At 37.6% G+C, this 16433-nt stretch overlaps 1 protein-coding gene across 4 annotated transcripts in view; it reads left to right on the top strand.

The window, feature by feature from the left end:
- The window catches only part of LOC126354098 (phosphatidylinositol 4,5-bisphosphate 3-kinase catalytic subunit delta isoform), a 203085-nt gene that overhangs the window by 45873 nt on the left and 140779 nt on the right, over nt 1–16433 (top strand). For all 4 annotated transcript variants that reach the window (XM_050003486.1, XM_050003487.1, XM_050003488.1 and 1 more), the window contains 2 exons: nt 10894–11072; nt 13722–13949. In XM_050003486.1, the coding sequence (XP_049859443.1) occupies nt 10894–11072; nt 13722–13949 (407 nt within the window). The remainder of the gene's footprint in view (nt 1–10893; nt 11073–13721; nt 13950–16433) is intronic.

Here is a 16433-nt window from a genome sequence, read left to right on the forward strand (position 1 = left end):
TTTTCCCTGAGATCGGCTTCTACCATTTTTTCCATCCATCTGCAAAGAATTTGTATTTGTATTTTGCAGCCATGATTTATTAAACTGACAGTTCAGTAATTTTTACACCTGTCAGCACCTGCTTTCTTTGGATTTGGAATTATTGTATTCTTCTTGAAGTTTGAGGGTATTTAGCCTGTTTCCTACAACTTGCTCACCAGGCAGAAGAATTTTGTCGTGGCTGGCTCTCCCAAGGGTATCAGCAGTTCTAATGGAATGTTGGCTACTCCTGAGGCCTTGTTTCAACTTAGGTCTTTCAGTGCTCTGTCAAGTTTTTCACACAGTATTATATCCCCATCTCATCTTCATCTATGTCCTCTTCCATTTCCACAATACTGCCCTCAAGTACATTGCCTATTATAGACCCTCTATACACTCCTTCGGCCTATTTGCTTTCCCTTCTTTGCTCAGGACTGGTTTCCATCTGAGCTCTTGATATTCATACAGGTGCCATCTGAGCTCTTGATATTCATACAGGTGGTTCTCTTTTCTCCAAAGGTCTCTTTACTTTTCTGTAGGCGGCATCTGTCTTATCCCTAGTGATATATGTTTCTACATTCTTATATTAGTTCTCTAGTCAGTCTCGCTTAGCCATTTTGCACTTCATGTTGATTTTATTTTTGAGACATTTGTATTACTTTATGGCTGTTTCATTTACTACAATTTTATGTTTTATCCTTTCATCAATTAAATTCAATAACTCTTGTGTTATCCAAGAATTTCTGCTAGCTCTTGTCTCTTTACCTACTTGATCCTCTGCTGGCTTTGCAATTTCATCTGTCATACCTACCCATTCTTCTTCTACTGTAATACTTTCCCCTGTTCTTGACAATAATTCCTTAATGCTATCGGTAAAACTCTCTAAAACCTCTGTTTCTTTCAGTTTATCCATGTCCCATCTCCTTTAATTTGTACCTTTATTGCAGATTCTTCAGTTTTAAGCTAAAGTTCGTAATCAGTAAATTGTGGGCAGAGCCAACATCTGCCCCTGTAAATGTCTTGCAATTCAAAACCTGGTTTCTAAATCTGTCCAACCATTATATAAATCAAACTGAAACCTTCCGATGTCTCCAGGTCTCTTCCACATATACAGCCTTCTTTCGTGATTCTTAACCAATTGTTAATGATGATTAAGTTATGCTCTGTGCAAAATTTTATCAGGTTGCTTCCTCTTTCATTCCTTACCCCCAGTCCATATCACCTACTACTTTTCTTTCTCTTCCTTTTCCTACTATCAAATTCCAGTCCCCTATGACTATTAAATTTTCATCTCCCTTAACTATCTGAATAATTTCTTTTATCTCATCATCTGTGGTGCTAGTTGGCATATAAGCTTGTACTACTGTGATAGGCATGGGCTTTATGTCTATCTTGCCTACTATAGTGTGTTCACAATGTTGTTTATAGTAGCTTTTTATTCAGTATTAAACCTACTCCTCCATTACCCCTATTTGATTTTGTGTTTATAACCCTCTATTCACCTGACCAGAAGTCCTGTTCCTCTTGCCACCAAAATTTAGTAATTCCCACTATATGTAACTTTAACATATCTATTTCCCTTTCTAAACTTTCTAACCTATATGCTTGATTAAGGGATCTGTCATTCCAGGCTCTGATCCGATAACGATGTCATTCAGAGAAGTCCCCACCAGGAGATCTGAATGGAGGACTATCTTACTTCCAGAATATGTTACCCAAGAGGGCACCATCATCATTTAACCATCCAATAAAGCTGCATGCCCTTAGAAAAAATTACAGCTATAGTTTCCCATTGCTTTCATCCGTTCACAGTACCAATGCTGTTTGGTTGACGTTATAAGGCCACCTCACTCAATCACCCAGACTGTTGCCCCTGCAGCTACTGAAAAGGCTGGCACTTCTCTTCAGGAACCAAACATTTGCCTGGCCTCTCAACAGAATTAAGAGGAACAAGGACAAAACCTTCTGAAAACCCATATTGGATGAAATACTACAAAAGCAAATTGAAGAAATTTGTAATGTGGAAGCCATACCCAAAGAGTGGCGAATAGCATAGATCTGTCCATTGTGCAAGTGAGGCAGCATGAAAAGTGACAGCAATTATATATGACTTACACAATTTTATCATTTGCCACTCTGGAGTGATCAAAAGGTAATTAGCAAAGAACTTCAGGTAAAATTGCTCCATGACCAAATAGATCCACAGCCTCAAAACATTCAAAAGTATTGTCTGCTTAGCTTTAAACAGTGTGTGTCAGCCTTTGACATTAACAGTTTGACTCTTTTATATTATGAGGTCAATGTAAATTTGGGGTTGACCTGAAACAGCGTACCACAATTACAGCCACCCTGGTAGACACAAAATACAAGGTGAGTTTCTAAGGGTGTCGCTTTTGTTCCTTTGAGGTCAGAATAGTAGTGCAGCAAGAGGATGACTTGTCTCTGCTGCTTTTCATCCAAACCTGATAAATAAAAATAACATAAGACAGCTGCATTCCTTGAAAATGGAAATGAAATATACTATTGTGTGTCTTATCCTCTCAAATAATGTAGAAATTGCTAGAATCCAAATCAACCTGCTGAAGGAATTTGTGGAATGAACTGGCATACACATATTCTTAAAAAGACCATCATCAAAGATCCCCTTTAAAATTCCATGAAGAATGCAGGTACATCAATATATAAGGCCCCTTATAATAGTACCGTATTTACTCGAATCTAAGCCGCACCTGAAAAATGAGACTCGAAATCAAGGAAAAAAAATTTTCCCGAATCTAAGCCGCACTTGACACTCGAGAATCGAATTTCAAAGGGGAGAGAAAAGTTTTAGACTGCCCCTCCAAATAGAAACAAAGTTGGTCTATTGTAACATGAGACACAATTGAGGTCGAATGGATGAAGATACAGCTACAGTAGTTTGGTTCGAGTCCTAAGCTGAACAGTTAAGCTTTACCAAGTAGCCATTGCTGTGTGTCAGGAGCTCCGTCCATATTTATACGGGTACCCTTCCTTTTTCACGTGCTTCGTCTGGTTTGAATCGATTGCTTATTTTGCTTTGATCTGATAAGTGCCATTCTCTTTGTTATAGGTGTCTATGTCTCTCTAAGTTGAAAATGCATTGTTGTACTGTGTCATGCATTGTTTGTCGCATTATGATAATGAGTGTTTATGACCTGTCGCCGATCACGGCATGGCTTTCTTTTGTGCGCACTGCCACCGCTTCCAATAAAAAAAAAGAGAGGAATTGTCTCATTAGCGAAACAATGGCAAGAGGCTGCTATTTGTTGTTACTTACACTGCTGCTTTCTTTGACAGTGATCAACAAGAACCAAATAATAGACTGCGTATGATAGAAGATGTTCTGAACGAGAGTTAAGCGAAGATTTTTCTCTTTTTGGAAATCTTTGCAGACGCCTCTTTAGTATGTTACATTCTGCACAGATATTAGTCATCTTAGATTCGTGCTTCATTTCTGACTGTATCACAATTCAGCATAAGAATAACACAAATATAAACATGACATTATATGTATATTTTTATGCGTTTGCTGTTGTCTCATTCTAGTTTCGTAGTTTATTAGGCAGACAGGATTGAAATGAGATAGCAGCACACGAAAGAATACACGGCATAATGTTTACGTTCTTCTACCTTTTCTTTTAATTTATTTACTGACACGTAGGTTTTGGCGCCAGTATTTATCTTTGTGCCTGCAAAGCATGCCTGTGTAGTGCTACATATATTAGACAGCAGAAGTTAGTTGTGGCGGCACCTACCAACATTTTTCAGAACTTCCGCTTACTTTGCACTCGATTCTAAGCCGCAAGCGGTTTTTTGGATTACAAAAACCAGAAAAAACGTGCGGCTTAGATTCGAGTAAATACGGTAAGTTTGTTAGAGGTACACTTTCACGGGATTTATGACTATAATTGTATAATTAATTGAGTATAAGCAATCAGACTATTACTTTTGTCTTGAAAACACAACATGCAGGGTGACAATTATTGAACTACATGAAATAAAATTGTAATAACTTCTGAACGGTTTGTGTTGGGATGTTCAAACTGCGCAGTTGGCCACGGTGCATGATGGGAAATAGTATGCGCATGCGCCTTGTGGGTGTCAGCCATTTGCACATGAAAATGCCACAGTACAACTTGGCTGAGTGTATAGTGCTGGTGAAGGCTTGCTATGTGAGCAGTAACAACGCAACTGTGGCTCAAAGAAAGTTTGCAACCAGTTCAAGATGAAGACAGCAGGTCAAAGTGTGCTAACTATCTAGAATTTGATTTGGAAATTTGAGAGAATGGGTAGTGCTCGTGATGACAGTGTTGGCAATGTTGGTCATTCAAAAAGGGTGAAAAGTCTGAAAACATCAAGAACACATGTGCTGTGTGTCAAACCACCCCCAGGAAATCTATCAGACATGTGGGAAACAACTGGGAGACACTGCGACAAATTATTGTTAAAGATCTGCATCTCCTCCCACACAAAATTCAAACCCATCAGCCATTAAGCCCCAGGACCATGAACAGTGGTTGTGTTTTGTCAATACTATTGTCCAGAGAACTGCCGAACAGGACTTTGATGTGAATATGATTTGGTTTAGTGACGAAGCCCACTTTCATTTGGAGGGGTTCATCAGTAAGAAAAATTGGTGCATTTGGGGGACTGAGAATCTGCATTTCATGGCCTAGAAGTCTCTTCACCCTCAATTGCTGACTGTGTGGTATGTAATATCCAGTCACTGAAAAATCGGTGTGATATTCCTTGATGGCATGGTGACTACCGAACAGTACATGAAGGTTTTGGAAGATGATTTCGTCTCCATTATCCACAGTGACCCTGATCTCAACAAGATGTGGTTCATGCAAGATGGAGCTCAATCCCATCGAAGCAGGAGTGTGTTTGATGTCCTGGAGAAGCACTTTAGGGATCACATTTATGCTCTGGGGTACCCAGAGGCTACTGACATGGGCCTCAATTGGCCACCATATTCTCGGAATCTTTAAACATGAAACTACTTTTTATGGGCTATATTAAAGAGAAGATGTACAACAATAAGACCAGAACCTTGCTGAGCAGAAAAAAAGCTATTCAGGAGGTCACTGACAGTATCGATGTTCAGACACTTCAGCGAGCCAAGGAGAACTTCGTTATTCGCCTGTACCACATTATTGCTGATGATGGAAGGCATATCGAACATGTCTCAACCAGTTCAAGATGAAGACAGCAGGTCAAAGTGTGCTAACTATCAAGAATTTGATTTGGAAATTTGTGATGTTTTCATGTTGAGTAAAGTGTGTACAAGCCTTAGTTTGTAACTAATTTACATTTTTCACATAGTTCAATAATTGTCACCTTGTGTTTTCTAAATGAGAGTAGAGATTAGAATGCAGTATTTGAACATTCGTTTAGCTGGTGTTATTATTTGTAAAGAGGTGAAAAAAATGACTGCCAGTCTAAGTTGCTCATATAATTTTGAAATAAGTGTTAATAATTTTAAGCTTCAGAGATTCATTAGATAAAATAAAACCTTCTAACATTTATCTCTTGGAAAGAGTTTTGCAAAATCAGTCGTTAACAAGAGCTTCTATGTAGCACTCTACTATGAGGTATTAACAGACTAGCAAAACTCTCCCTCACAATAAGGTTTACCAACTGAACTGTCTAACTTTGAAATAATGTTTCTTTTACAGTATCTATTCAGGCAATGATCAAATGTGTTTCTAGAATAAGGAGGGTCTCTCAGTAGGTATACTTACTTGGAATGCTCTTAAAGCAAAATTACCTTACTCCAAATTCAGCTTTTTATCAATTCTTTGTTTAAGACTGGTTTCATAACAGAGTGGAATAATATGTTAGTTATTTTTTCAACAAGTAAATTTTCTGTTCAGATTGTGAACTCTAAAAGCAATCTTTCTTAAATTTGATTAGTGATTTTATCCTCTTTTAAGCACTTCATCTATTACATCATTATCATTAACAAAACCAAAAAGCCCTTTAAAACTAGATTCAGTATTGTGGACACTCAGCATAACATCAGGAATTGGGAATAGGATCTGAGCACAGGTTAAATGCCTAAGGTCAATGACTGTCTGGTAACACATGAAGTTTGAATTTCACAATAAAGGAGATACTGATTCAAGGATGGTTACAAGCCTAAAGAAATAGTACATTGCTTGGAAGGCAACAATGTGTTAACTGTGGCAGTGATGGCATGTATTAGTATTGCGCAAGTGTGATTCATCACTTATTGCTCTAATGTAATTCTTCTTTCTGGAGCTTGCACAAACATTCTATGTTGTATTAAGCTGGTAATGCATTCATTTGAGGCTCATTTTCAGTAGATTTGCAGATAATTGCCCCTGCTTGTGCACCAAGATGTTGACAGTCTAAAGGCTAGTGACTGGCTGGTGGCCATTCTGCTCTTGGTGCACTGTTACCTCCTACACACCTAGGGTCTTCCCTCCAGCTTTTCCCTCCTTAACAATACATTACTACCTATCAATCCCTGTGTACGAATCATTAATAGGACCAACATTTTTTCATACATAAATAAAACAAAAAAATATTCATTGCTACAAATAGTGAAAAATATATACATTTATGAACAGACAATAATAATGCAGCAGTTACATTAATGGCATAAAGTATTGGTGCTACAGACATAGTAGAAAAAATTAAGTATATAGGTAATATCATTATGAAAACAGCTTGACCATGAATATGCGAAGTTGTGATGACCTCTCTCAGCAGAATATGTAATTATACAACAGTTCTGAATCCATTACTGTAAGTAGGTGAAACCTTGTTCTTGGGTGGCAGTAAAGGACAAGAAAGTGTACAGTATTATTAGAAGAAAACTGGGATCCAATAACAAGAATGGCATTCATGAAAAAAATTGACAAAGGAATTTACAATAAAGTATATAAACTCATAGGGATGATACGCAAAAGATAAGCATTACGTTCTGGTCAGCTGAAATGAGTGGACAGAATTAGGAAGACTATAAAGATGTATAGACTGTTTTGGCATAAAACCCAAAACTACAATGCCCCAGTTTACAAGCACCGAAGGAGGCATCCTGTAAATCTAGCCTGAAGACACTTTTGACAGATATTTCTTCCACAAGAAGATAGTGAGAAACATGCTGAATTGAAACTAACAACCAAAAACAAAATGTGAAGTGTGAACAAACCATCTCATGAACATTGCAGGAATTGTGTGTTTAAAAGGAAGCAAAGCTCACTGCTTGTGAATACGTTATGTCAGGGCCGGCCAGAAATTCTGCACGCGTGCGGTGCTCCTGCACATGTGCAACTTTTGGGTCACAGCGTGCACGCCGCAGCCGCCAGCATTCCTGTAGTGCATGTTTCAACACACAGATGTCGCTTTATCCACTTGCTGGGATACTCTGTACCGGCGCATTCTAGTGCTCTTTTCACAGCTTGCAAGCCCACCATGCGAAGGTATTTCGTGTATTAAACATCTAAAATACTGCCAAAGTCTACTCACTGAGACGTCTACTTTTATGCTAACAGCTTCACCCAGGAAGACAAGTAATACAGTTAGCAACCGTCGATTTTTATTAAGGCAGCTGGACTGACAGCATGAAAATATGCATAATGTTTTTGATCTAGTATTTAAGAAAGAGAGCACTTAGCAACTTCCAACAAACCTTATTCATGATTTCAAATAACATTAAACTAGTGCAAGGTTTCCTATAACTAATTCTCGGTGCCCTCAGTTACATCCACATAATTTCTGTCTCAGAGCCCTCTGAATAGAATGATAACCGCAAACCTCTGGATGATCACCAGTTATTTCAGTACCATTATTGCTATATCTTTCATCAGTTCCGTCTGAAATCTGCATAATAAGCGACAATTAGATGAATGTTATGTTTTATGGACTTCAGTTGAGCGTAGCCCTTCACACAATTTTTTTTTTTTAACCTGAATTTCAGTATACATTGTTCCAATCGGTTTAATGGTCAATTTTCCTGATAATAATGTAACATGGAGCAGAATGAGGCAATAATGCACAGTTAGTAAACAATAATTTTTAATTATGAAAGGAATAAATCCAAACACGTTTATCACTGGTCATGAGAAATGATATAGTTAATATCAGGCACAAAAGCACGACTCATTGACAAACGCAAGCAGTTGCGAAGATTTTCATCACATATACTTGATCGAAACCTTGATTTATTCATTTTCATCACCGAGAAAAATCTTTTGCAAGCATATGTCGACCCGAACATGGACATAACTCTCACGGATTCTCGGTGCAGGTGTGGAAATTCTTGTTGTGAAAATTTTTCTTAGAATTCTTTTGTACTCCGCATTGCAAAGAACTTGTCCTTCAGTCTTGTATTGCACTGTAGGTCGATCAGTTCCATCTGTAGATCTTTCGGAGCATCTTCAACTGACAACGAGAACGGTCGAGCAAAGAGGCGAATGACAGGAGACAAACTAGTAACATCTGCAAATCGTGCTTGATTTTTACAATTATTGACATGTATTCTTGAAATCTAGCACTTTCATGGACCAGTCCAAGAGTCGGGAAATGTGCAGTGTTTTCTGTCAATAGCTGGCTCTCCAAAAGTGCAAGCTTCCTTTCAAAGGCATTTACTTTTTCAAACATGTCAGAAATTAAATTATTTTCACCTTGCAAACTGACGTTCAGGCTGTTCATGTGAGACGTAATGTCCATGAGAAATGCAAGGTCTGATATCCAACAAGGGTCTTCCAACATAGGTTCGCTTTTTCCCTTCTCATGTAAGAATGCTACTAAGACCAAATGCAAATAAAAAAATATTTTCAGCATTTTACCTCGACTGAGCCAGCATACTCTGGTATAGTAAGGTATGTCGCCGTACTCCACTCTTAATTCCTCCAAGAACCGCCAAAACTGGCGATGCGTAAGCCCATGTGTCTTCAGATAGTTTACAGTACGCACAACAATTTGCATGAAGTTTGCTAACATTACTGATTTTGCACAAAGCGCCTCTCGATGCAGAATGCAGTGAATTTCATACAACATCTTGTCTGTGCGCCCTAGGTTTTTGCGCATCTGTGCTATGAGTCCTCTCTGATGGCCTTGCATTGATGGTGCTCCATCTGTGGTCACTGAGACTAACTGATTCCAGTCCATACCGACACCATCAATCGCTTGCTCGATAGCTTGGAGTAAGTCCGCACCTGTAGTAGTCCCTTTCAAAGGTACTAAGTCCAAAAGTTCTCTGTTACACAAAGTGTGTTATCGACACCTTGTATGTATACCACAACCTGGACTGTATCTGTAAGATATGTTGCTTCATCGAGCGCAACAGATAAAGCAACAAAGTCTTTAGCCTCATTTATTAGCTGCCTGGGCACATCGCCGGATACGTCTTGTCACGGTTTGTTTCTTGAAACCTTCTAACGTTCGTGGGACACACAAGTTCTGCAGCATCAATCAGACACCCTTTCACAAACTCCCCTTCAGAAAAGGGTTTCTGAATGCTATTTTAAAACTTGCTCGCAGTGAAGATTTAGTGTGGTTGTCTTTCTGCAGAATTGAAAACAGTAGATTGACAGTGTACAGTAAAATAGATATAAATGTAACACAAGAAACTAAGAGTTCAAGAAGTATCAGTTACTTTGACGTACATTAAATCTAGTTGCTGTGCCTCATCCATTTTCTTAATAACATTTAATTTTGCTTGCCATTCTTCACTGTTGAGTACACTAACTTGCCTTTGTGATATGTACTGTAGTGTCTTTCAATTGAAAACCTACATTGGCCGCCTATTATTCAGCGGCACAGCAAACACTCTGAGCTTTCACCAACGGCTACAAAAAAGAATTGCAGTTCCCAATCACTTTTAAACAACTGAGAACATAGATCTCCCGTCCTTTGCTTTTTCACAGTACCTGCCATTTCTCGGTACTTCTCTGTTAAGGTTACGAGAGTGGGTATGTTGCACTCTTGCTTGTACCACATAAACAGGGAAGTGGAGCTGCCGCCGTTCATTTAGGACGCCTGTCTAATGACAGATGTCGCTGTCGCACACTTGAGCACATGTGCAGCACTTCCGCACGTCTGCACACTGTGCAGCGTTTGGTCGACCCTGCGTTATGTAATCTCATGAACTCAGTTCTGCCAAACCAGAAAAATTACCCTGTTTTCATTTTAAGTGATATTTCCATAACCTATGATGATTTATTTTATATAAATACCAGCAGTAGATGCTTTTCCCTGTTAATGTGCATCATTGCTCATCCTACATCATTGAAGGCTCTCCTTGATGATGGAATTTACAAAATATGATGTGTGAATGAATGAATGCTGTATGCAAAAAGGATAGTGTGGTCCAAGAGGGCCTCAACAAATAAATAATAAAAGTATAATATTTGAATATGCCTATAACAGATAAATAAAGTATTAATGCAACAACATCATAAGAGGTAAAACACAGATAATACTGTTCCTACCATGTCATGAAATGGTTGTACTTGATGGAATGACTTCAGGGACACTGCTGGAATGTAATAGTACCTGCTAGCCCAGAACCAAGTTAAACTGAAGAGGCCACTTTTCACCAGTGGAAGGACGATGGTTGAAATTGCTGGCCATTTTACTTGTTTCTCTTTTTTCTGCACTTTTTTTGTGTAGATATCTACAAAGAGGTTTACTTTTAAGTCTAAGCTCTTTTTCATTCTAACCAACAACTGTCTTGGCCACTAAAAATTATACCTTATTAAACTAATTTGCACCTGGCATTTCTAGTCTTGTGTGAGGGAAGTTCATGTTTTGTGATAAATTGTACAAGATACTATAGTGTTTCTATTTGTAAAACTATGTTATGGACAAACCCATTATTTTCAGTTGATATTGACAATGTGTATGAGGATGCTGAAGATGTAGAAAGGAAACCAAGGTCATCGTCTTCAACTTTAACTTGGAAAAAGAAGGGGAAGCATTTGTCATCGTGGTCCATAGATGTGAAATTTGCATTCCGCATAAGTGCCATATGCCGCCTGAACTGTGATGTAACACGAACAGAGGTAATGTATGTGCATTAATATTTTGCATTATTGAAATTCCTTTTTATTGGTAAGAATTTGCACTATTGACACACGTCTCTATTAAGAATGGTTGACTGTTGCAAGTTAAAAGTTTTATTTACTGTTTTAAGTTTGGATGAATGAATGAACAAACTTTTGAACTTCTTGAAATATACTCTTCATTAACACAATCTATAACTTGTCAAAATTCAATAGAAAAACAGTGCCCACCATTTTAAAAGCTTTGCGTGATAAGTGTAATCTAGCAGTACATACTCTTATGTAATGGTACAGTAATGGAAATTATAGAATGAAAACAAACTAACAAAAATTACAAAGGCAACTGCTGACCTGTAGATGAATGAAACATGACACATATCTATGCTCTTTATCAGAAAATTGCAAAAGTTACGTGGTTCATTCCTTTTCTAATGGTCCCCCTCCTCCACCTCTCCTCCCCCACCCCTGCCCCCCTTCCTCATTCCCCCTCCCTTTCCTGTATTATAGTGTTGGACACAAGATTCTCATCTCATCAGTTTAATATTCTAGCCTTTGAAATGATTCCCCAATCTCTTTTTTGAGTTAGATGTTAATGATGGCTGCATCTCTGTGGCTTTGCAATATGAGAGAGAAAAATATTGTAGCAGCAGTACAAGGATGATAGCAGTAATTGAATGCTTCCTCAATGCTGCCATTAATTAACTTAAAACTCAGCATCTGATCAGCACAAAATGTATACGTGAAACATCTTCTGAAAAGTCTCAATCATATTAAAATCTTCCTCTAAAATAGAAAAAAATGTCCTGATACTCCAGCAAAAGTCACCTGTAGTTGAAGAATTCCACAGGCCTCATCTGCTTAGAAGCCAGCAAAAATAAACGAGAAAACCATTGATAATTACTACAAGGTAAGCTGTAAGTGCTCTGAAATGAGAACCACTTACTTGTGATCAGTATAGATGTTTATTGTCTACATCATAACTCTGATAACATTAAAAATGTCACACCAATGAATTAATAGCAAAATTGTACAATGCTAGTTTATTTTAACAATTCTAAGAATGTCCCAGGACAGTGAGTGTATGCTTCTCATTGAGTGATGGAAATTAGTGGGGTATGCAGTTAGTGACCAATTGCTTGTTGTGGCTCAGTCAGTGGAGGCATCACATATTCTCCCAGTACTTAGGAGTAACTGAAGTACAGGACACAGTCTTTTTTTTCCGCAGTAACAGAAAAGTACAATATTCCTACTTTAAAATACATTAAATAATGATGAAACCTTTGGCATGTACATTCGGTTGGCGGCTCCTAAGAAACAGGTGCTGCAAATGAATTTGCTACACTACACCTTGCATTGATGTACCCTAAAAATACATTGCCTGTTCTCCATTAGAGAACATGGTTTTCTTTCTCCAGTTTATATCCATCCAGCTGATGTTAGGTACCAGAATATCCAATTGGAGCAAAAAATCTAGCATTTGTGAAAGTGTCTCATTTGATAACTGACTACATAAGGCAGTGCTTACACTATCTGCTTGTGCATTTTTGTGGGATCAAAATGATCCAATTTTCATACTGAAAAGCTTTTGTAAAATAATTGAACCTCCAATGGAAAAATATGGTCACCTTAGTCAACTCTACTTTCTTTTGTTATATGCATTCGTAGTACTTTCAAGATGTATTCATACATATCATAATGTAATTCCCCATGTTCAGACACAGTTATGTAGCAGCCCTTCTTTCCTACCAGTTGTTAATGATTACTGGTGCTAGACAACTGCAGGAATACCAGCAAGTCAAGAGTGAGGAAAATATTACGTGAGATCAGATAACTGATTTGGCGCCACACACATTAAAACAAGAAACGGCATTTTAATTCTTTAGTTTCAATTAAATGAAGATGTAACTTAATTGCCCTGTACATCTCAGAGTGCCTGGCATTGTTGAAATGATAGTTGTGAAGATAATAGCATTTTGCATCACTTATCACTCACTGATAGTGATACTTTGATTTCAGGTGACAACTGCCTTTGGTTCTGGTGTGCACTTCTCACCATTGAATAAATTGTTAAATGCATTAGACACACAAGGTTATGATAAACACCTGCCTTTCTGAAAAAATGAAATATGTTAATATTGCATATAAATTTAAGTGCGAGAAAAAAGAAATTGGCTGGTGTGTAGTCTTATAAGAAGGTTGTATCTGGGCAATAAACAGTGTAGATGAGAATTGATTCAAAGGTTTTGAAAAGTCGTGTACAGGAGAGTGTTGAAGACTCGATGAGTAGATTGCATAACTAATGTAGAAATAACTGAATTTGGAAGGAAAGAATTTTTGGCATATCTTGACTAAAAGAAAGATATAGGTTGATGAGACATATCCTATACAGTAAATAAGTTTAAATGGGTGTGGATTGCAGAAGTTATTTAGAGATGACGAGACTTGCACAGGATAGTTTAGTGTGGAGCACTTCCTGAAACAAATCTTGCTACTGAGAACCACAGCAGCAGCAACAACAACAACTCGCTTAACAACAGATTCACAGATTGTTGTAACACTTGATACTCACAGTTGCTTCTGTTATGAATTTTTATGAGTCCTGCTACTTATTCTCTCTCTAGTAAATTGAACACGTTCATACTATTTCAGGTGGGAGTGCAAGCAGGCCTCTTTCATGGAGGTAAGTCACTTGCTGAGCCGCAGAAGACAAGTGAGAAGCAAGTGTCGAAGGATGGGGAGTGTGAGTGGGAGGAGGATTTGCAGTTTGACATACAAGTCTGTAACATCCCACGTATGGCACGTCTCTGCCTTGTTGTTTATGAGATCTCAAAGACTGCCAAAGGTTCCAAATTTCGCAGACTAAAGGATTCAAAGCAGGTAGGTCTCAAGTATTTTTTATTTGAAAACGGGTATTACAGTTTGTTGAACTTTTTAAATAATCTATGAAGATCATGTATCATAATGAGTTACACAGCTTATCTTCCTAATGGAAATAAAAATCATACATTACACTGGTTGCATGTAAACTTGTATTGCTCCTTCCTTTGTTATGCTTTAATTTCATTTTTGGCAAGAATGTTACTTACTGAAAACCCTGGATTTACTATTTTTTTTAAGAAGTTTACCACACAAAAATGAATTCTAATTACAATAAAACAAAGACAGAAGAAAGCTTTCGTTATGAACATCAGCTAATTATTCTATAATTACAGATTGTAAGAATGAGTATTGAGTAAGAGTATAATAGATCAAAGTCCATGCTAATTGAAAGATGGCTATGTAAAGGATGAGGAGACCAGTGTAACAAATATTAGAAAAAGAGTAAATAAAAATGTAGTTAAAACATCAACCTTCGTTCTAATGTTCCATATATTTATACCTTCAGAGCTCGCAACAGCAAGATTCATATGCCTAAAGTCAGGCTGTACGTAGAAAACTCAACATATCGTTTTAACGGTTTGACCACACGATATTGGTCTCTATACTTCAGTTAAAATAACTTTGCGACCTATATTTCAATGCGTAAATTGGTAGGGGTTGGTATCAGACAATCACAGACGTTTCTCAGCTCCACGTGCTCGTTGTGATACTTGTTTTGCAGTCACAAGCATTACAGCCACACCAGATGATAGAAGCTGCATAAGTTATTGAGAGTGTGAGCATATGGTATGTTGTGTCTGAGCCAGAAACTTCACTCCCCACTATTAATGAGTGTCAGTGACAAAAATGATTCAAGTTGAAGTATAGAAGGCAAGTTATTCAAGTTTGTTCTTTATGATATCTTAAAAGGAGTGAAAAAAATTGAAAAACCAAAATAATGAGGAGGTAATCTATATGAAAGCAAAATAATCCTATAAGGCCAGGAAAAGGATAACATCTTATTTATTATCTTTCAAACAGTGAAATAGTGTCTGACAATTGCTATGTAAGTATTCTGGCCCTTTCATGTTTTGTATTAATGATAGAGACTGGATTATAATCATTTGCATGTTGTATGTGCATTTTTCATATTCACATCCTTCTTACCAGTCATTGTTGGCTAAAAATTGGTCATGATGCATATTTTTGCTCTATGTTTACAATATTTTAAAAATCTAGATGGGCAGGCTCTAGCTCAGTCTTGTTTCTATGTCTCACAGAGTGACCGCAACCTATGGCTGCAGGTGATTGCTAACCAAGAGACTACTGGCTAGTGGACTGATTACTGAACAGAAACACACAGGCAGAGTTCCTTCTTAATCCCCTCCTCTGTCATTCTGCACATGTCGTGCATGTGCATTGTTTAAGTTTATTTTTCTTTTTATTTGTTAAGATTTTAATGTGCCTACATGTACCGTGTAACGTCTTGTGCATCATGCCACCTGGAAAAATAAATCTTGATTTGTGGATAGCTGACCATTCTGTAACGTTTACACGTGACAGCAATGTTTTATATTGTTGAGTTTGCGGGAAAAACGTTCCGTGCTAAAAAAAAGTTTCTAATAAACCAGCCTGTCAAGACAAGTCTTCATCACTGGATGCAAAAGACAGGGCAGGCAGCAGTAGCAGGGATTTAACCTCCAAAGGCAAACAAAAAATCATTTAAACATGGATCTATGTGAAATATTCATTGCAAGTACAGTGGCAAGTAGCAGTAGCAGGGATTTAATCTTCAAAGGTAAACAAAAAAATCGCTTAAAATGGATTTATGTGAAGTACTCATTGCAAGTAATATTCATCTTTGCACAAACTTACAAACCCTATTCTGAAATATTTCCTGCACAAATACTGCTTAAATCAAAATATACCAAATGAATCAATGTTGCATAAAAATTACATAGTGACATTTTACCAAAATGTTCTGGAAGAAATATGCAAAGAACTTGAGGACAATTTTATTTGGCTTTCAGTTGACAAAACTACTGACACTTGTGGTCGTTACATTGCAAATTTAACTGTTGGTGCACACCATATTTGTGAATGAGGGTATTAGAATAATATTTCCAGAATCTTCTGCAGGTGAAAGGGTGTTTCTCTCAGATGCTGCTTTCTACGTGATAAAAGCAGCAAAAACACTCTAAGTATTTTATCCCAATTTCATCCATGTGCTTCGGGCACAGAGTAAATCGCCTTGCTGATGAACTACTATCCACGTTTGTGAATGTAAATAAACTGATTTCATCCACAAATAAAGTGTTTCTTAAGGCACCTGCTTGCATAAAGACCTAGGAAGGAAAACTACCAAGTGTGCCTTTACATGTAGAACCAGTGGTAACTAATTGGGGTATGTGGGTCGAAGCTGTGTTGTTCTACAATGAATGTTTTGAGACCATCAGAGGTGTAGCATACGACTTTGATGGGGCAGGGGCTTTGGAAGTTTGC

This window comes from Schistocerca gregaria, chromosome 3 (assembly GCF_023897955.1).
Source record: "Schistocerca gregaria isolate iqSchGreg1 chromosome 3, iqSchGreg1.2, whole genome shotgun sequence".
Lineage (NCBI taxonomy): Eukaryota > Metazoa > Arthropoda > Insecta > Orthoptera > Acrididae > Schistocerca > Schistocerca gregaria.